The following is a 21,184-nucleotide window of genomic DNA, read 5'->3' as shown; positions in this document are numbered from 1 at the left end:
TTTTGCATTTTAATAAAAGTTTATGGTACTTATAAAATTTGAATTTCAGAAATTCCTGGTTGCCGGTATTCAGTATGACCGTTTCATACCGGTTTATAACAAAAAATACCAGATTTAATTTTCGTGGTATCCATATCGTCCTGATCCACGGTAACACTAATAACGTTTGCTTGTTGGAGAAAGGCTTTCCCTGTTTTCCAAGACAGTTTTGCGACGCCTAGCACGCTCTGGCTGTGCCCACCACCCCCACACCTGGAGCAACGCATGTCAGATACAGTAAAACCCAGCAAGCTGTCGCTGTCACTATTCAAATCGACACTCGGCTCAAAATCTGTCTACTAACCGGAGGCGCCTCTACAACTCTCTACTGCGTCCAAAACAATAACAACAAAACAAAAACAAACAAAAAAACTGAAACTGCGAAAAGTGTCGATTACGGATCAATAAACAATTATCACGGAAAGGCAACGAGATGGTGCAAAAGTTTCAGTCCCCCGTTCGGGTCTACAAATATCCATTCGAGTTGGTGATGAAGGTGTGTATTTTATTTGCGGTAGGCGTAGGCGTAGGCGTAGGGTCAGCAGCTGCCCCCCACCCACTTTTTCCGAGTTTTACGTTCATTTTGATTGGATTTGTGGGGGGTATGGGGTATGAGGGTTTGGAAGCCTTCGAAAAGGCTAGCAGTTGCAGCTCGCTCGGCCAACAGCAGTTCCGCTTTTTACACTTGTGCAGAAGATAAATAAAATTAACCTTGGGCAGGCCCCAATTCCGCCCCATGCACTGGTGGCCCACTGTTGCGCTCTCTCGGAGAGCTCCCAGCTCCGTCTCCCATTTCCCCATGTTTTTCTCTATCTCTGCTTTTATGAATGGTGTTCTATCAACGAGAGAATACTGAAAATTAAAACAGGAAATGGCTGATTTTGGCTTGTTTGCGAAAATAATGTCGCATAACTGCCTTATGTAAGGGAATTATTACTATTAATAGCTGTAGAATTGAATAATTTTTAAGAGAATTCACCCAGAACTGATTATTTTATCCAAATATTTGTGAATTGTTAGAAAAGTGTATGGATTTCTGGAGAAATTGAGAATCTATTCCTCCCCAAAAACCCCAAACTGATTGTTCAAAAATGTATATTAATTTTTAAAAATCCATTCATCGAGGAAGCTATAGTATATAGCTTTCTTTGTGATGCTGATAAGCAAAATATATATATATTGTATAAGTCGCGGATGTCTCTTATGCGGACTATAGAGCCTAGGTACAAAGACTAAAATATAATGGAAGGGGACTCGGCAGTGATTGCGCGCTAACTCAAATGGCAAATTATCTTTTTGAAAAGCTTCCGTCTAGATTTGGCACTGGGGACTATCTTGAGGGCACTTTAAATTGATATGAATAAATTATAATTATATTTTTATCTAATAGAACCAATTTAACATAATCCATTCAGTTGCTTCTATCTGTTTGTTAGATAAGTCATAAAGAATATCTAGCTTTTTCTACAGAATTCAGTTAATAATGCCAGTGAACTTATGAACTTATTAATATTTAAGGAACCAAACAAATCCCATGGAGTCTCAGAGACCCTGACCATCGCTCACATGCCTATTCTCACGTTTCCAACTCAAGGGAACTCAATAATTAAATAAATGTGGGAGTCAATGTCACAAAGCACTGCTGTTTAAGTTGTCCCTAATCCTCCTACACACTTGCAGGACCTGCCCTGAACTTTTCAATTATTTAAAGAATTGAAATTAATTGTCATGCAAAGGAGCGCTTTACTTTAAAAATAGATAATCACTAGCCTGAAGTTTAGAGGGCATTTTTCAGACAGAAAACCAACTCATTGTTCTTTAATAATACTCAATAATAATAAGACTCAATACTCATCATAATTTGCTTGTTTTTTCGCATTCCAGGCTTATGAGCGCCGGTTTCCCACTTGTCCACAAATGCCAATTGTGCTCGACTGCCAGATCATCAAGGATGAGACGCTGGAGAACGGGGCCAAGCGGAACACGAGTCGGCGCTGCAAGTTGGCGGTGGAAGCTCCGTATATTTTCAAGAAGCTAATCGGCGTGGACTTTGTGTTCTTCGTGCAACACAACTATCTGGACATGAACAGCCGTACATTGTGTATCGAGGCCGTGAACGAGAGCTTCTCGTCCCGCATCGAGATCTTCGAACGATGCCGATACTATGCTCATCCGGACAACGCAGAATGGACATGCTTCGACCAGACAGCCACGCTAGACATTAAGAACTTCTTCGGCTTCGAGCACTCCATGGAGAAAATGGGAATGAAGCAGTATACCCAGACCACGCTCAAGGGCAAGGAAATCATCGAGTTCTTCATTAGCCAGCTGCGCGAAGAGGGAATCACACACGTGGATCGTTGGACGCCACCGCCCGATGCTCCTAAGTCGCCGATATTGGAACCTGCTGCCGAACAGCATCACGATATTCTTCTTGATGGTGACTTTATTGCCCGGAGCCTGGGCCAACTATCGCCCATGCAGGAGTCCAAGCTGCTGGAGCTGCGAAAAATGCTGGATGGTGTCGATGACCTGGAGCGTGTGCCCAGTTATCAGACCATACTGCGTTTCTTGGCAGCTAGAGACTGGCACGTCAGCCAGGCCTTTTCTATGCTGTGTGACTCGCTTCGCTGGCGACGCGAACATCGCATTGATTCCCTTCTGGAGGAGTACTCTAAGCCGGCTGTGGTGGTGGAGCACTTTCCGGGCGGCTGGCATCACCAGGACAAGGACGGTCGCCCAGTCTACATACTTCGACTGGGTCACATGGATGTCAAGGGTCTTCTGAAGTCCCTGGGCATGGAGGGTCTGCTGCGATTGGTAAGGAAACAAATGATACTTGAAAACTTATACTAATTGGTCAGGGCTTTTAGGCTCTACACATCTGCGAAGAGGGCATTCAGAAGATCAACGAGTCTGCCGAACGTCTGGAGAAGCCCATACTCAACTGGTCCCTGCTCGTGGACCTGGAGGGGCTTTCCATGCGACACCTTTGGCGACCTGGAATCAAGGCCCTGCTCTATATCATTGAAACGGTGGAGCGTAATTATCCCGAAACCATGGGCCGTGTTCTGGTGGTGCGAGCGCCCAGAGTGTTCCCCATTGCCTGGACAATTGTCAGCGCTTTCATAGGTGGGTGCGGGCATATAATTTGTATATTTTTTAATACAAAATAATGATTAATTTATAGACGAGCATACACGGTCCAAATTCCTGTTCTACGGCCCGGACTGCGCTCACATGAAAGAAGGTCTCTCGCAGTATCTGGATGAGGAGATAGTTCCAGACTTTCTAGGTGGACCCTGCAAGGTGAGCAAATGCTGGCCCTGCCCAGCTAACTGTGTGATAATTAATATATTATAGACGCTCCCAACTGAAGTAGCCGGCGTTCAGTAAACCTCCCCTATAATTAAAAAACAAACCTCTACAGTGTGATAATTATAGGCGTAATGTACACCTTAATAGCTATCCCAATTGTTTTAAACTTACTGTTTAAGTTCGTTTAATGTTTATTTCTTACTTTAATAGGTTTAAAAGTTTGCTTCCGCCGATTATAATAAGGTGTTTATGATTTTATGAGGTGGTGTGCAACGCGGTTAAGAGGAGATGACGAAGAAGATCTTAAAAATCTATTTATTTTATGGCAAAACAGATCTATTTGTTAAAAATAGGTATTGCTTTGCCATGAAAGGTTCTATTCGTTTTATTTTACTCGCACAGATATTGAATTAATTTGTGAAGTGGAAGGCGATTTTGGAGTTTAGACAACGTACTTACTATATTGTTATTTTGTTTACTTTGCCCAATTTTTTCTCTTCCCTGCTCAGACAGAGACCCAGCCCGGGTCGCATGCGGAGCAAGTCAGTCAGAAATATTTTAAGTATTGTTATTTAGCTAAATGCCATTGTGTAAGCATATCTTTCTATTCCTTCTCGATTCATGTTCAATTGCGCCTGCCTTCGATCCCGTTTCTCACCATCCATCAGTTCAATTGTTCTTTAATTGTAACTTGTCCGCCTTTGTTTTGCATTTTTGTCTTTGTTGCTTACCAGTTTTATGCGTTTTTGTTTTGGGTTAGTCGTGTCAATTTAAGTTATGCTTAGCCACGGCATCCACAAAAGCCAAAAATCCAATCCCCCTACCCCATTGTGCGTCCAGCGTCCATGTCCATGCCGCGTTTTTGTGCAGGTCCTCCAAATGTGTCGATTCAGAGGCAAGCCTAGTCCTAATAGTCCTCCGTCTTGACAATATTTTTAATCCTGTGATCCATTTTTATCAGACTATGATACATGAGGGAGGACTGGTGCCGAAAACACTCTACAAGATGAGCTCCCTGGAAGATCACGATGACGAAACGAACGCCGATGGACCTGCCCAGTCCTCTGATGAAGCATCTATTCCATCGAAGCGACTATCAGCAGTTCACCAGCACGAACACCGCAACCTGTACAAGACCATAGAGCTGAAGGCTGGCTTCACCCACGAGTTGCTCATCAGGAACGACGACCCAAAGAGTGTTCTTACTTGGGACTTCGATGTGTTGCGGAACGACTTGCACTTTACCCTTTACCGGGTGACCCAAGAACTACCAGAAAAGAGTGGTAGGTATTCCTAAAGACATCTTGCCAAAGAAAGATTACTAAACCTTCCATTTTTACGCACAGATGCCGCCGTCTCCTACTTTGATCTGACGGAGTTCGTCGAGGGCGTGAACTACTTCCGAGAGGAGCCGACACTCATTTGCCGGCACAAGGAGAGCGTGCAGGGCTCGCACGTGATGCACCACAACGATAGCTATTTGATGCATTGGTTCAGCCCCTCGGGAGCGCAGCTGAACTTCTTCTACGAGGTCCTCAGCTCCGTGAACTACAGAGGCTCGATGACCAGCCTGCAGTCGGCCTTCTCCTCAAACTCGTCGGCGGCGAGCTCAATACACAGTTGATTATATGAAAGCAAACAGGAGGGCGCCACCTGCACCAACAGCAGGACAGACTCCTGGACAGCAAAGGATAGAGAACCGATAGAGGCAATGGAATCGAGCCTGCTGACCGGCACGCTCATGGAGAAGAGTCTCAACCTGTTTGACACTCCGGATATATTCTTCTAAGATCGAAAGTGGCAATATCGCTTAACTTAGTTGGTTTAGATTTATTTAGTATTAAAATAGTTTGGTTTACATTTTATTGGCACAACAATACCTATCATTTAACTTATATATTTCGAGCAGTACATTATATGTATGCCATACACGTATGAAACTTGAGCAAATGCGATCTTCAGTAATCGGTTGTATCTAATAGACAAATCACGCAATTTTTACATTCATTTCGAGCCGTCAATTAGTCCATTTTAGCAAGTATATCAACAGAGCTTATAAACATATGACGTAAATGTTTTTTATAGCCAAACAATGCTTCTGCTCTTGTAATAACACAAAAAAAAAGGAAGAAATTGGTACGAAAACGATCGATATACGAATATTTAGTAATGACTACGTGTTACCTAATTAGTTTAATTATTGAAAGCAAAAAATACATTTTAAATGACTTTGAAACTATCCTACTACTATAGCGATCAAATTTTATTTAGTTAGATATCAGATGCATGTAAGTTGTAGAACTAAGAAGCATCGATGAGTGTTGTGATCCCGGAATAATTAATGTTCTAAAAAGATTGAAATTAAATAGAGAATAAAGTAAGCATTTTTTTTTTTTTTTTAAGATTAATGGTTATGTGGTATATGTTTTCTTTAAAATTCAATTCCCACAACACCATCGATGTTCTCTAATACGTACTGTAGTAATGTGAAATTTGATTTAAGTTCATATCTATACGTAAAATTAATAAAATGGACATTTCCAGAGAGAAGTCTACCAAAATAAACATTAAAAACAAAATTATTACTGTTTCTATTATCAAATCATCAAAAGAAAATTTATGTTTTGAACACGAATTCAAAAATTGGCGCCCTTTTTTGAATCCCTTCCAACCCTGGTTATCGATAATTCGCTATTCCCGTTGATAGGAAATTAAATTTATGAGATTGGTAAAAATAAACAAAATCTCTTGAAAACCGTAGAGGTCCGAGAGCCGAATGACTATATGGAATTTCGTTTCCTCTTCAATGGCCCCGTATCTTATCCGGCGAATGCGAACCTGGGAAAAGCAAGGTAAAATTGGTGCTGTGGCGGGCGGATAAGCCGCCACCGGTGGGGCTTATCGGTGGTCACCACTTGTTTTCTTAATAATAGTTATGACCATCTGGACGTTATGGTAGTTTGTGCCTGACGGCCTTAACGTACACACCAGTCCCTCCGCCGATCAACGGAAAAAGTTAAGCAGACATGGTTGCATTGAGTTCCACCAAGTGAGTATTCCGCCCCCCTGCCCCTACACCTCGATGGCCCCGCCTCCTCACTGGCCCCACCACCACTGCCTATTTAGTCAGAACCTATTGCGATGGCAAGTGGAGAGGATGGCGCAGATCTTGGTGGAGGGCAGAGCAATCTTAACCAGCTATTGACCGCCCTTGGCGCCCATTACAGTGACCGTGGGAAGGAGAAAACCCCCGAGAACATCCTTGAAGACAAACGTATTTTCCCCGAGTTCCGAGGTGGACCTTTGGACGAGTACCGCCAAAGGGCGAGCTTCTGCTACAAGCGCATGAACGTACTGCTGGAGGGAGAGGAGCACATTCGCCTAAAGGTAACTGGTAATTGGGTTGGTGGAATACAGGTCGGTGGCGAATGGGGTCAAAGTACAAACTTCTTTGTGCTCCGCTCCCAGCGGTTCGCTATCGGGGCTGCACCCCGCCCTCATCTAATCGCCCCGCGCTCCTTATCTGGCTTTTGCTTTAAGTAACCGCTTTTCCAATGCACCCTTGCTTGCAGCACAAAGTATGGCAGTGGATGGAGCGACACCCCGACTACCAGCGGGAGCCGGAGGTGCCCGACCTGGAACGCGTTCGGGAGCTGGCCAACAAACGGCAGCACCTCCTTTGGGAACAACAGTTCTACGGCGTCAATGAGGTTTGAAGAGTTACTACCTTCCGTCGAGAATCCATTCCAATGATAATTTATATTATTTTAGTACATAAACACTCCGTACTTGCTGCTGGCCTTTGGACAGGCCATCTTCAGCTACGACTTCAGCACGTCGGTGAAGTTCGGTTTGTCCACTGGCATGTTCCCCAGCACACTGGTGTCCAACGGATCGGGGCGACTGGGCAAGTACGTGGCCAAGATTGCCGACAACCGGATTTTGGGCGCCTACGCCCTCACAGAGATTTCCCACGGCACTAATGCCCTCGGCATGCGCACCCGTGCCACCTATGACCTGAAACGGCAGGAGTTCATCCTACACACTCCCGACTTCGAGGCAGCCAAGTGCTGGGTGGGAAACCTGGGCAAGACCTGCACTCATGCTATAGTCTACGCCCAGCTATACGTGCCCGACGAGAAGCACCAGGGCCTGCAAGCGTTCTTGGTGCCCATCCGGGACGAGCGGACGCTGCTGCCCTTCCCCGGAGTCACTGTCGGTGACTTGGGCGAGAAGATTGGCCTCAACGGCATCGACAACGGGTAGGTGGCATTGTTTATGGGCGGAAGTGATCGTAAAATAATAATGTTGTCTAATCTTTCTATTTCAGATTTGTCATGTTCAACCAGTACCGCATTCCCAAGATAAACCTCCTGTCCAAGACCGGCGACATCGACGACCAAGGCAACTACATCAGCCAAATTAAGGATGAGCGGAAGCGTTTGGGCGCCTCCCTAGGTGCTCTCTCTGTGGGTCGCGTCAATATTACCGCCATTACGTACGTGGCTCTGAGCAAGGCGATTACCATTGCCACCCGGTACTCTGCCAGTCGCCGGCAGTTCGGTCCTCCCAACAGCCCTGCTGAGTGGCCGGTGATCGAGTACCAGTCGCAGCAGTACCGTCTTATCCCCCATCTGGCAACCACGATCGCTCTCCGCGTGGCCACTCTCTGGATTGGCAAGAAAAACATGGACCTGTCCATGAAGAGCCTCACCGGCGAGGACACCTCGCAGGCGGGCATGGAGATTCACGCCATCTCTTCGGCTCTGAAGCCAGTAGCCACGTGGGCGGCCCGTGACGGAATCCAGGAGTGTCGCGAAGCGTGTGGTGGTCATGGATACCTTAGGGCTTCCGGATTGGGCGATCTTAGGAACGACAACGACGCCAACTGCACCTACGAGGGCGAGAACAATACTCTTATCCAGCAGGCTTCCAACTGGCTCGTCAATCTCCGCCGCAACAACGCCGACTTCGTGGCAGTGTCTCCCTTGGAGACAGTTGCTTTCCTGAAGGACATAGATACGATACTGACACAAAAGGGTCTGGAGCGTACGGCGGAGGATGCTTTGAATCCGCAGAGTAAGTCACATATTAGTAAAGTTTTCTTTTATATTAATTTTTTGTTAACCCTTGGCAGATCTTCTCAAGGCGCTGAACTGGCTGACCTCCTGGCAGTTGGAGACCACTGTGAAGCGGGTGGAGCAGCTGCAGCGCGAGGGCAAGGATGCGTTTGAGACGCGCAACAATATCCAAGTCTTCGCGGCCCAGAAGCTCTCCATCATCTACGGAGAGCGCACCATCTACTACGAGTTCTACAAGTTCGTGATTGGACTGCCCGATACGGCTGAGAAGAAGGTTCTGCAGCAGGTGCTTTCCTTCTACGGCGCACATCTGGTCACAAAGTACGCTGCAATCTTCTACCAGGGTGGTTACTTCCAAAACAGCTCGCAGCTGGAATTGTTCGAGCAGGGAATCCTTAAGCTGTTGCCTCTGTTGAAGGAGGAGGCCATCGCCCTCGTGGATGCAATTGCACCCACAGACTTTATACTTAACTCGCCCCTTGGCATGAGCGATGGCAATGTAAGTTTTTCTGCTAGTCGAAGGTCTTAAATCGTTAATTTATGTTTCATCTTTCTGCAGGTTTACCAACATCTGCAGCGCACTATTGTCTCCACTCCTGGAGTCTATGAGCGTCCTCAGTGGTGGCGTGACGTTACCTACAAGCCTTATCTGAAGCGCGGCAAATTGTAAAGCCTTTTTACAAGAGATTCACATGTGCAATTGTACTAAATATATCATAAGATTTCAACTATTATAGTCAAATATTTTGCCCTTAAAAATAGAGATCTGTGAATTCATGGAATCACGCGACGTAGTCTCTCTGTTTTTAAGAATCAATAAATCCTTAAACGCTGGACATTCTTAAATACTATATAACAAATATTCGAAATGAACTCTTTGGTTCAATTTTTGAATATTTTTTCACAGGTTTATTGCACCTTTCAATACTTAACACAAACAATACAATACTTTGTATTTCACTTAATATTTGCGCAGTTTTGTAAGCCAAAGTACCTATGATATTTGATTCTTACGATCGATTTTTGGTGCGTTCTTTAAGCTTATATACGATCACAGTCTGATACCAATTGTATTAAATAAAGAGGGAATTATCTAGGGAACATCGCACATATAGATAAATATACAAGTATGTACAACAAAAATGTTAATAAATACAAAATTTTGCTAGTTATCGAACGTGGGGGCATGTGTTAGGGTAGGGATCCAGAACCGGACTCATGGAATTCTGGTATTGACGCCCCTCCACCCATTTGAGACGACTGCAACTGAGGCACTCCCTCGCCAGCCTCGCTCGTCGACTGAATGAGCATGGGGATCTGGTGAGGTAGGTCGCTGGTGGCCCAGAGATACAGGTCTAGGGTCTTCTCTGTGCAATCGGCGATGAAACGCACAAAAGGCCGAATGTCGCCCTCATTGGCGAGCTTCAGGAAGTGGTAGTATTTGCTGCGTTGTTGTTTGGGAATAATCACGGGCGGGTAGCCAGCTCGCATCAGCAACGTGTTCATTAAAAGGCGGGAAGTGCGTCCGTTGCCATCGATAAATGGGTGAATGTGCACCAATTTGTAGTGTGCTAGAGCAGCATAGCTGGGAAGGACAAAATCAAATTATATTCATGTTCCTCAAATGATCTATCTTGTACTCACTTCACAGGATGCATGGAGCTGCTGTGCTCCGAGTTGAGCCATCTCTCGAAGCGCTGCATCAAGAGTGCCAGGTCTCCTGGTCCCGGGGGTACATGGCCTCCGACATACACCTGATTCCGGCGGAACTCGCCTCCCTCAATGGGGTCTACGTGGCCCAGAACACGGCGGTGTAGCTCGAGAATATCCTTGATGGTTATTTCCATTCTGTCAAAAAAATTAATAAATTGTAAAGACAGAAAACAAAACATTTAAAGCAGAAATAATAAACATACTTTTGCACAAGGCTGGCATTGATGTACTTCATCGCAAGATCCATGCCTAGGATCTCATTGTGCTCGTCAATTGACTTGCCATCGACGGCCATACGGGTCTCCAGAATGGAGCGCGTCTGGGCCAGTGTCATGGTGTTGCCCTCGATACCCACTGTGTGGTATATGTGTTGAAAGTACGCCTCTTTTTTGGCTCGGCGCAGAGCGGCGCTAGACTCGTGAATGGCAGAGAGAGCATCGCGCTTTGAATCCAACGACTCTAGGCGACGTTCATCGAGCGACTGGACGACATCGGCCGTCCGCTGGCGGTTGGCCAGGGCCTCGGAATTGCTTGGGCTGATGGACAGTGCTTGGAAGTAGTACTGATCCGCCAGTACAATATTCCGTTGGCTGTGCTCCAGAAACTCGCCGTAGCGCAGCAGCACTGTTGGGTGACGTGGCGCCAGGGCAAGGGAATGCTGGAACAGTCGAGCCGCCTTATCGTCTTTACCTGCCAGGTACATGTCTTGGGCCAGCCGAAGAGCACCCAGAGCCTCCTTAATGTTGGTTTCTTCTGCTTCCGAATAGCTGCTCCCAACACTGTCGCTGATACTGCGGTCATAGAACTCCTTAAAAGCGTTCAGCTCGTCCACGGAGTAGACGGCGAACTCGTCTCGTGTTTGAAGGTAGTGGGCGGTGGGCAGATGGTGCAACTGGCGTAGACGCCAGCCCACATTTGAAGACGTAAAGATGTGTAACGTAATGGCGGCCAATCCTCCGCTGAACAATAACACTAGGAGGTGGCAGAGGTTGGCCTGTCGTCCAAGGAAAGGACGGTCATGTTGCTCTGGCACTGGAGGAGTCTTTGGCGGTTCTGTGGTCTTGCTTTCCGCCTCAAGTGCCTGGTCGGTCGCTCCCATTATTGTTCCTGTGTTTAGATCAGTCTAGGGGTCACTGGAATTTTTGTATTTCTGCTCCTCAGGTACATGGTAAACGGAATCTGAAAGATTCGAGCTCAACCTCATTCAGGTGCAATGGAAGAGCTCAAAAACCTATATTTTTATGTTTTAAATGTCAACCATAAAAAAGGTGTCAAAAGGCTCACCAGTCGATTCTTCTAAAATTTCGTCAAAGCAACAATCTGATCAGCATAGTCCTCATTTTATAAACAACAAATCAAAAAAGTCCACATATCCACAAGTTCAGAAATTGGTATAGAGATGTGCTTCTGTTCGATTACAGATGCAATCGTTGATATTGATTATCGATTTTCACGATTTGAATAAAAATAAAAGAAAAAAAGGATTACATTTAACATATATTACATATAATCATTTTAATGAATATTTTCTATAAATCTTTAAGAATTCTATAATTCTTTTGTTTTTTACAGCCAGTGAAAATATAAGTCTACTATCGAAGTGTAGAGCATCCTTACCCGTGTTGCCAACTATCTCAGTTTTTCTAATCCTCTGTTTGAAGCTTGAAAAACTATACAAAATGTAAAAATATTTGGGGAAAGTATTAAAAGTATATTTATTGTTTTATTTTTTCTTAAGTTTTTTAATATTTCATATGAAAAAATAGGCTGATGAATTACAAATAAAGGTTTGCCGCTAAGATGCCGATTCCAAAATTGTATTTTAAAATTATTACTGCCAAGCGGTTTTTGGAAAATGCATTGGAAAATTTATTGGAATATAGTTCAAATAAAACTGAAAACATTAATTTAATGTTATTATTATGAAAATGCTAAAACAAAAGCTGGTATTATAAATACATGGCTTTTTATTTCTGAATCAAGGCAAGGTGTTTTTTTTAATGTTATATATGTTATATATGATTATAATATTCTTTATAAGTTTTTAAGATTGGATTTTCCGATCATAGAAAAGCCGTAATTTTTGAAGTCATTAAGTGGTTTTTAATAAGCCGGATATATCTTATTTTTCTTGTGAATGAATCTCAAGAATTCTCGAGAACCATTAGTGTTTTAGCAGAATTTCTTAATTAGTTTATCCATTTGATTTGAGTTATTTATGTGGTTAAAAAAGATAAATAGGTAAAAAATATACTTTTTTATTAGTAAAAACACTTTAAAATTACTTATTTTTATAGTCATATTTATACAAGTGTTATGTAAATCTTGTATTTTGTCATTGGAATGGAATATTCAAAACTGAACCCACACTCGTTGCAATTTATAAATTACCAGCCTCCCGGAGTACGCAACAATACATGAGATCACGCACTAGAATTATTTTGATCTATTGCATCGGAGACCGGCTTGTGAATCACTTGCGGATTCCGCGTATTTAAGGTCGTTTGGAGAACCGGTCACCGGTCACCCTTTGTGTCATACGTAAACATTTGGTCATTGATAATTTGGCAAATCCCCTAAAATCAAAGTATGCTTAATTCTATTATGAATAGTGATAACAGTTTCTCTTCGGAGCATCCCTCTCAATTAATTTGTCGGCTCCTACACAGCATCTCGCTGCTGTGAGAGATCATCATATATAAGATTCCGGATCGTGGATCGGCTCCCAGTTTTGTTTCGGCAGCGCCACGAGGCGCAACGGTCTCCTCTCGATCTTACAACGGATAGTGAACTCTCGGTGAAGTGTCCTGAAAGTGTTCCTTTTATAATAATTAAGTGATTATAATCACAAATCCAATAAATTCAAGTGCTTTGCGGAACAGAGCCCCCAGTGAGTTATCTACCAAAGTTATAAGAACATCCAAAAACCCCAAAAAAACATGCATTTAAAAATAACCAGAAGACAGACTGAAGTGGCCCCAAAAATATGTTCCAGAAATAAATAAAACTTAATTGGGAAAATGCATGTGTGTGACCTATTTGAGCAGACGTCCGACTCCCAAGGTGTTGCACTATTCGATCTTAAGGAAATGTGTAATTTTTAGGGGGTGCCAGGAAAGTAACACGTCGTCAAGTCGGGGGGATTGGACTTATCAACAGATACCGGATGGAAAGGGAATTTGGAGGCCACAAAGGTTTAATGGTTGAACAAAAAAATAATAAAAAAAAAAACGAAAAACAAATAAGAACAAAATTTAACAGTATGTCCCAACTTAAAGTAATATTTTCATGGGCCGAACCCAAGCATGATGCCCAAGCATTATCTCCCGATTAACCTTTGGCGACCCCCAGTCCAAGCTGATGCGATAATCCATCCAACCACAGCCTGAACTAGATTCGACTTCCACTTGCTATCAGCTCCAAAAATGGGCTCTCAATTATGGGACCTTAGAATAAATTTCATTTTCTGCGACAGCATTTTGTACTACTCTAGTTTTAATAATTTATGAATGACACTATTATATTGTTGTTTGTTGCTTTGCAGCTTTTCCGGCATGAGGGCCTTGGGTGTTTACGCTCTGCTCCTTACGGTGGCCAGTTGCCATGGCTACTCCACATACAGCTCTAGATACAGCTCCCGATCCTCGTCATCCTATGGCAATGGACAAACCTCGGCTAACCTACAGTCCCAGGTGCCTCCCCAGATTAACTCCTGGGGATCCGCTCACTTCAACGAAGTTCGCGAGCTCGCCAATCAGTTGAAACAGAAATTCAACAGCCTGTCGCAGAGTTCCAGTTCCTTTGGATACCCATTGCCCTGGAGTCGTAAGTACAATTTTATTTTAAACATGTGACTTCATTTATTTACCAGCTAAGGAAAGGTTTAAATTCTGTTTATCATAAAGTGCCCTCAGGCGATCTTGATATAATTGATATAATATCTTGAAGATCATGAGAAAGTAAGACAACATTTTTTCATATTGCTTCCCACGTATGTTTGGATTTCAAAGAATTCTGGGAATCCCCCAGTATCTTTACAATATATTTAAGTTATTGACCTTAAAAACGTTTTTTTTTAGAAAGAAAAAATAGTATCTTAAAAAATTTTTTAAAACTAATCCCAGCCAGAAGATAGAAGATAGACTGCCTTACTCTTAAATTCTGTAATCCAGTAACACCTTCTATCTTTTCAGATTCAATCTTGGAACTTACCGGAAAGACCTCCTCCCAACTGGATGAGATTTGTTCGAAAAACAGCCAGCAGTTGGTGACTGATATGCAACAATCCCGCATCCACTACAACACCATTGCGCAGCCAAACTTCTTTGAGGCCAAGGCCGCTGAGCTGCTGGAACAGTATTCCGATACCGAGAGTGGCCAAGTACAGCAGATTTTGGACGTGAATCCGTATCAGCCCTTAGACTTGAGTCAATTCGATACGGTCAAGAACTATGCCTATCCGGTCGAGGTGAAGTATATCGAGGGTAAGCCTTACTCAGTGCACAGGAACTGTACTGAGGTTACCAAACTCACCGGATACGGAGGCTCACAGCAGTTGAATCAGGCCCACTACGGCCAATCCCAGATGTCGGTGCCAGTGTCCAGCTCTGTCACGACTATTACTCGAAAGAAGACTGTAAGAGATTGGATGGATGAGCCCAAGGTTGTGGGCTACAACTCGGTGGTGAATGTGAACCCGCAGTGGTCCGGTAGCTCTCTTAGCCAGCTGTCCGCTTCATTGCCAGGTTCCACTTCATCGGTTGAAATCAGGCGCTTTAACAAGACCATTACAACGCACCCGGATGGAACGACCTCCGTTGGTGGATCCGAGTCGCAGCGGCGTTGGCAAGATGGCAAGCTGGTGTTCGATCAACATACTCCATTTGGACAGGCCTCAGTACCACGGGACGAGCAGTGGAAGCGCGCGGAGAGGGAGCACCTCTTCTGGTACTTGACCTCCCCACAATCTTTCCAGGAGTGGGAAAGCCAGCAGGAGGACCGTCTGACAGGGGTGGCCAACAGTTACCACATCACCCTACCCATTCTTGAGGAATTCCACCGCCGTGAATTGTCCCGGTACCAAGCTCTGGCCAATCAGTACCAGAGTTCTGTGCAGGATACTAGCGCCTGGCAGAAGCAGGAACGCGGTCGTCTGGACTGGCTGATCCACCAGAATGGCTTTAACAGCGATGACTTCGATCGCTGGCAAAGGGAAAACGAACAGAAGCTTGCCAAGGTAGCCAGGCAACATGGCATCAGCCGGGATGAGCTCCAGAATTGGCAGCGTGAGGAGCTGCGGCGTATCCACTACCGCTTTAACCAAGTGAACGAGTCCCTGCTCCCCCAGATCCCATCTGTGCCACAGGTCACGTTCCGCGAGTCTTACTCCTCCAGCTCCCTGACTGAGGACGACACCAAGGAGAAGCAACGATTGGAGGAACTAATTCGTCAGCACAACTCTACGATGATTGCGCTCCAGAACTCGATCAGGAATGACCAACAGAGACTTAAGGATCTGTCGCTGAAATATCAGGGCGATATGCAGAGTCAGACCCAGTGGCTGCGCGGGGAAGTGTCTCGCATCGGAGGCCTCATCAAGGACCAAAACGAACAGATGTCCAAGATAACCGCGTGGCAGAGCTCGGAACGGGCACGCCTGGAGAGCATTCTGCGCCAACATCGCGGCTCCGTGGGCGAACTGCAACAGCAAATGAATCAGGATCGCAACTATGTCCAGAACCTGGCCACCAAGTACCGAGTTAGCGTTGAGGAGCTCGAGAAGTGGCAACGCGAGGAACTGCAACGGTTACAGATTCACGGCCAGCAGCAGTTGGAGAGCCAAATCAAGGATTGGCAAATCAGTGTCAGTAACCACCTGCGCAACATCGTCGGCAAAAATCAGGTTACCATTGAGGAGTTCCAGAACTCGCTCATCAACGATCGCAGCCACCTGGAACAGATGGCGGTCAACTACAAGGTGAAGGTCGAGGAAATCGAACAATGGATCAAGAGCGAGCTGAAGAAGTTCCAGTCCGAGGGCCTGCTCAAGGAGGTAGAGCAGGAACTGGCGCAGTGGCAGCAGAAGGAGCGGGAGCGCCTGCAGAGCATTGTCCAGCACAACTCACTGACCCTGGAGCAGCTGGAGACCAAGATCAAGGGCGATCAGACTCACTTCTTTGAGTTGGCCAACACCTACAAGGTGCGTGTCGAAGACATCCAGGAGTGGCTGAAGAAGGAGCTGTTGCGCCTGCAGAGCCAGGGTTTGGTCAAGGCAGAAGCCCTGAAGGACTGGCAGCAGGCTGAGCGTAACCAGATCGCCCTGCTTGTCCAGAACAACAAGTACTCTCTAGATGAGTTCGAGCGTAAGTTGCTGGCGGATCGGGCTCGCTTGCAGGATCTGTCCAGTACCTACAACGTCAAGGTTTCCGAAATCGAGCAATGGATCAAGTCCGAGGGCGATCGCCTCCAGCGAGAGGGCCAGTTGAACATGGAAGCTCAGCTCGAAAACTGGCAGAAGATCGAGCGCCAGCGATTGCTGGACCTGATCAACAAGAACGACTACTCCATCGAGGAGATTGAGGCCAAGATCAGTAAGGACCAGACCCACCTGTACAGTCTTGCCCAGCAGCACCAGGTGCGCGTCGAGGAGATCGAGCAATGGATAAAGCAGCAGATCCAGAAACTCCAAGACCAGGGGCTCATCGAAATGCAGAAACTGAAGAACTGGCAGCTGGAGTGGCGTGGAAATCTGACCAACATGGTGCAGGACCGCGACTTCACCGTCGAGGAGTTCCACAAGTGGTTGCTTAAGGATCGTGCCCAGCTCCAAAGCCTGGCCATGCAGCACAATGTCCAGATCGAGGAAATCGAGCAGTTCGTCAAGAAGGAGGAGCAGCGCTTCATCGGCATGGGTCTGTTGAAGCCCAGCGAAAAGCTGACCAACTGGCAGGAGGTGGAGCGTCTCCATCTGAAGAACCTGGCCCAGCAGCAGTATAAGTCTACCGAGCAGCTGGAGGCTCGTTTGCGCCAGGATCGGGAGCTGTTGGAGCGCTTGGCCCGCCAGTACAGCGTCCAGGTGGAGGAGATCGAGAGCTGGATGAAGCAGGAGCTGGCCCGTATGCGTGACGAAGGTCAGTTGCAGATCGACAACCTCACCTCCTGGCAGTTGGCTGAGCGTGAGCGTCTGGAGGCTCTCATTAAGCAGAACAAGCAGTGGAGCGCCGAAGAGCTGAGGGCGGAACTTGAAAAGGACCGCGAGCACATGCAGACGATGGCCTTCCAGTATCACACCTCTGTTGAGGAGATCGAGAAGTGGCTCCAAACGGAAATCGAGAGGCTCAAGCAGCAGGGAAAACTGAACATCGAGCAGTTGACGGCCTGGCAGCGCACCGAGCAGCAACGCATCCTTTCGCTCCTCCAGCAACACTCCAACATCACTCTAGAGCAGTTCGAGACTAAGGTATGTATTTTCTATACATCTTTGAAGGATTGAGCTAATATTCCCACATTTTTTTACTCTTTCAGGTTAACAACGACCATCGTTTCCTGGTCAAGCTGGCCGAGCAGCACCATGTCAGTGTTGTTGAGGTGGAGAACTATGTCAAGCAGGTATTGGAGGACCTTCGCAAAAAGGGACAATTCGAGATCGAGCAGCTGCAAACCTGGCAGGTGGTGGAGCGGGATTACATCAAGAGCCTGATTGCCGAGTACAAGAATGGCCTGTCCACCGATGAGTACGAGCAGAAACTCCTGGCAGATCGCGCCCATCTGCATCAACTGGCCGACCAGTACCGCCTTAACGTGGAACAGATCGAGGAGTGGATGATCGCTGAACTGAAGCGTCTGCGCGGCAGCACAGAGGACTCTCTCAAGAGCCTCAGCGCCTGGCAAGTGTCAGAGCTGGAGCGTCTCCAGAGCTTGGTGAAGCAGCAGAATCATCTGACTTTTGTCGAGTTCGAGATGGAGCTGAACCAGGAGCGTGAACGGCTGCAAAAACTGGCCAACCAGTACTCCGTCAACGTGGCCGAGATCGAGGAGTGGCTGCGTCAGCAGCTCATCAACCTGCGAACGACCGGCCAAGCCAAGGTCCAGAACTTGAGCAAGTGGCAGGTGGAGGAGCAACAGCGCCTTATTGAGCTTCTTCTCAAGAAGCAGCAGGAACTGCCCTACGAGCAGGTTGAACGGGAACTCACCAAGGACCACGCCCGCCTGGAGAGTCTCTCCCAGACGCACCACGTTGGCATCGACCAGGTGGAGCAGTGGCTGCGGGAGGAGGCGCGACGTCTCCAGAGCTCCGGACTCGTCCAAATCGAACAGCAGACCCAGTGGCAGCAGCAGATCAGCAGCGGCTTCAACAACTGGCTCCAGCAGCAGCGCGATGGTGCCACCTATCAGGAGTTCGTAGACTTCCTGAAGCGCGACAAGCAGAGGTTGGACGGCATTGCCTCCGACTATCATGTGACTGTGGAGCAGGTGGAGAAGTGGGTTCAAAAGGAAGCAGCTCGGCTGACGGTTATCGGAGTTATCGATCGCCCACAGGATAATGTTAAGTACGAGGAGATTGTGAACATTTGGGACGAGCAGCCTGCCACCTGGAAGAGCGATCTTCTAGCCCGCCTTCGCACTGTCACCTCTACGCGTCCATTCACTCGCCAGGAATTCGAGAGCTACCTGGTCCGCAACAGGCCCATCTTCGACCAGATTGTCCGACAGTACCACGTCACCATCGAGGACATCCATCTGTGGCTGAATCATGCCGCCAAAAACGAAGGCCTCGTTGTGTCCGAGTGGCAGACAAGAGAGAAACTCCACATCGAGGATCTCATCAACCAGCTGAAGCGCAAGCAACAAAAGTGGACCATCGACGAACTTACGATCCGATTGAACAACGACCAAAAACACATCCAAGACGTGGTCCAGCAGTATCATATCACCATCGAAGAGCTGAAGGCGTGGTATGGCGAGGAACTCAAACGGTTGCTGGACCAGCGCAGGATCGATCGGGGATCCGGTATTTCCTGGCAGACCCTTGAACTGGAGCGCGTTTACCTGGCGGCCATCAGCAATGCCGGCGTTGGGCGACAGGCCCTCGAAAGGATCTTGAACCAAGACACTTACGTCCTGGCCCCGCAGTACCACATCACCATTGAGGAGCTGCGCGCCTTCGACCTGGAGGCACTGCGTCGCTTTTCCAATATGGGACTCATCGTGGACAATGCTCAGCAGGAGAACAACTGGGCCGAACAGGAACGACAGCGGTTGAACGGCGTGGCCACCAGTATCAAGATCACGGAGCAGGAGTTGCTCGAGTTCATCTCTCAGGACACCGCCTTCCAGAAGCGCCTGGCTGAGCAGTACCACGTAGGTCTGGGCCAACTGGCTCCTGTGCAGAGAATCGCCATCAGCAACATGGCTCGCAGCGCATTGCTGGAGAAGCGTCGCCTCAACCATCTGACCACATGGCAGCAGAAGGAACGGGATCGTCTCTACAAGTTCATTGGCACCCAAAACATGACCCAGGAGCAGTTGAAGAGCTGGCAGAGCCAGGACGCCAAATTGCTGCAGGAGTTTGCTTCGAAGTATGAAATCTCGGTGCAGCAGCTCAAGGAGTGGCAGAAGAAGGAGCTGGAACGCATCAATCAAGTGGCCCGCTACTACGGAATGACACAGAGCGACCTCCAGCAGTTCCGCGAGAGCGAGCTGCACCATCTGATCTTCGTGAATCATCGCCAGGTGGGTGTCACAGTTGAGGAGCAGAACTGGGAGGAGCGCCACCAGTGGAGCTTGGGACGCCTGCAGAATCATTACGGCAAGTTCGGCGAAGAGCTGGTAATTTGGCGGCGAACCCTCTTCCTCTTGAGCCAGGGACTCATTGACCTGCCCTCGGGTGGTGGAGCCAACGGAGGCTATATCGTGGATCCTGGCAGCACCAATGCCACCGCCGTCTACAAGCCGATCTTCTCCAAGGATCGTGGAGACCAGCCCCCGCACACTTACGAGGAGACCTTTGACGAAAACGAAGAGCCTGGTCTGGAGGGCGAAACCAGGTCCCCGCCACTGAGGCGTCCTTCTCCTTCTCCCATCGTGTCCACACCTCCTCCGCTGCCCTACAACCGAGAGTCGCCAGTTGGCGGCTACGAGTATCGTCGTCGCGACTACACCTTCAACGTGCCTGTAGGAACTGCCTCGGCGTCGGCAAGTGGTGGTCCAACCGGATCGTCGGCCTCGGCTAGTGCTACGTTGGGTGGTAAATGGAGCCGGGCAGCTGGCGAGGAGCCCCAGGTAGAGGATCTTGGACAGCAACAGCAGGTGGAAACTGGTTGGAACAGCAACTTAGAGGACCTTGGTCAGCAGCAGCAGCAGGAGGAGGAATTGGACTGGACGCAGCTGCAGTCCCAAAACCAGGAGGACTTGGGACAACAGCAGGTTCAGATCGAGGATCTGAGTGACCAGAACTTTGGCCAGCCGAAGAGCCAAGCCAACAGGAGCGGCCAGCTCCAACAGCAACCTGTAAGTTCTTGCCACTAAAATTCTGATCCATTTAATAATAAACTTAAATCTATTAGCAGGTGGAGGTGGTGGCCAAGGAAGAGCCGTCTTTGTGGGAGAAGTTCAAGGGAAAAATTGGATAAGCCATTCGAGGAAACTGCCATTTAACAACTGCCCTAATTCAGATGTTCACTTGTGTCGTTAAATTTCTTTAACACATTTAAAAAGCTAAAAAACAAGCCAAACTGACAATGAATCCTAATAACTTTTGCAATATTTTTTTAACATTTAATCATAAGTTAATAAAAATAAATGTGGTTAAAAAACAATAATTGAATTTTTGATTTTTGAACTATCTATGTTAGATTCTAGAACCTACTAGAATATTTTTTAAAACAATTTAATTTGTATTATATTTGTATTTATATTTTATTGCCTTTTATGAAGACGACTATAAATTATATTTTTGTTTTGAATATTTTACAACAAACTAAAAATATGTCATTTAATAATTAATTGGAACAATGTGAACGGACTGTCAGGAT

The 21,184-nt window shown here is 46.8% G+C and overlaps 4 protein-coding genes across 6 annotated transcripts; 3 read left to right on the top strand and 1 right to left on the bottom strand.

Annotated features, from left to right (window-relative positions):
• Positions 1 to 145: 145 nt before the first annotated feature.
• Positions 146 to 5,936, top strand: LOC6498197 (protein real-time). The gene is made up of 6 exons (XM_001962242.4): positions 146 to 535; positions 1,924 to 2,859; positions 2,913 to 3,171; positions 3,230 to 3,348; positions 4,319 to 4,640; positions 4,704 to 5,936. Exons 1-6 carry the CDS (start codon positions 473 to 475, stop codon positions 4,979 to 4,981), a joined length of 1,977 nt encoding a protein of 658 aa, XP_001962278.3. The 5' UTR covers positions 146 to 472; the 3' UTR covers positions 4,982 to 5,936.
• Positions 5,937 to 6,074: 138 nt separating this feature from the next.
• Positions 6,075 to 9,289, top strand: LOC6498198 (peroxisomal acyl-coenzyme A oxidase 3). 3 transcript variants are annotated; one of them, XM_044716617.1, is made up of 8 exons: positions 6,075 to 6,209; positions 6,291 to 6,406; positions 6,585 to 6,744; positions 6,930 to 7,067; positions 7,129 to 7,619; positions 7,688 to 8,436; positions 8,495 to 8,937; positions 8,998 to 9,289. In XM_044716617.1, exons 2-8 carry the CDS (start codon positions 6,384 to 6,386, stop codon positions 9,106 to 9,108), a joined length of 2,115 nt encoding a protein of 704 aa, XP_044572552.1. In that variant the 5' UTR covers positions 6,075 to 6,209; positions 6,291 to 6,383; the 3' UTR covers positions 9,109 to 9,289. The 3 variants fall into 3 exon arrangements, with proteins under 3 accessions (XP_044572552.1, XP_014762029.1, XP_001962279.1); XM_014906543.3 differs by having other exon boundaries at positions 6,075 to 6,406; XM_001962243.4 differs by lacking the exons at positions 6,075 to 6,209; positions 6,291 to 6,406 and having other exon boundaries at positions 6,474 to 6,744.
• Positions 9,290 to 9,332: 43 nt separating this feature from the next.
• On the bottom strand, positions 9,333 to 11,587 carry LOC6497344 (protein adenylyltransferase Fic). The gene is made up of 4 exons (XM_001962244.4): positions 11,436 to 11,587; positions 10,355 to 11,382; positions 10,083 to 10,286; positions 9,333 to 10,023 (listed from the first exon to the last, which is right to left on the bottom strand). Exons 2-4 carry the CDS (start codon positions 11,248 to 11,250, stop codon positions 9,630 to 9,632), a joined length of 1,494 nt encoding a protein of 497 aa, XP_001962280.1. The 5' UTR covers positions 11,251 to 11,382; positions 11,436 to 11,587; the 3' UTR covers positions 9,333 to 9,629.
• A 1,271-nt stretch (positions 11,588 to 12,858) lies between these two features.
• LOC6498199 (tiggrin) lies at positions 12,859 to 21,126 on the top strand. The gene is made up of 5 exons (XM_001962245.4): positions 12,859 to 13,041; positions 13,696 to 13,976; positions 14,345 to 17,610; positions 17,676 to 20,660; positions 20,717 to 21,126. The coding sequence occupies exons 2-5, from the start codon at positions 13,706 to 13,708 to the stop codon at positions 20,780 to 20,782; spliced, it is 6,588 nt and encodes a 2,195-aa protein (XP_001962281.2). The 5' UTR covers positions 12,859 to 13,041; positions 13,696 to 13,705; the 3' UTR covers positions 20,783 to 21,126.
• The last annotated feature ends 58 nt before the right edge of the window (positions 21,127 to 21,184 follow it).

This window comes from Drosophila ananassae, chromosome 3R (genome assembly GCF_017639315.1).
Source record: "Drosophila ananassae strain 14024-0371.13 chromosome 3R, ASM1763931v2, whole genome shotgun sequence".
In the NCBI taxonomy this organism is placed as follows: domain Eukaryota; kingdom Metazoa; phylum Arthropoda; class Insecta; order Diptera; family Drosophilidae; genus Drosophila; species Drosophila ananassae.
Note: the sequence above shows the minus strand (reverse complement) of the source record. Positions and strands in the feature narration are given on the sequence as shown.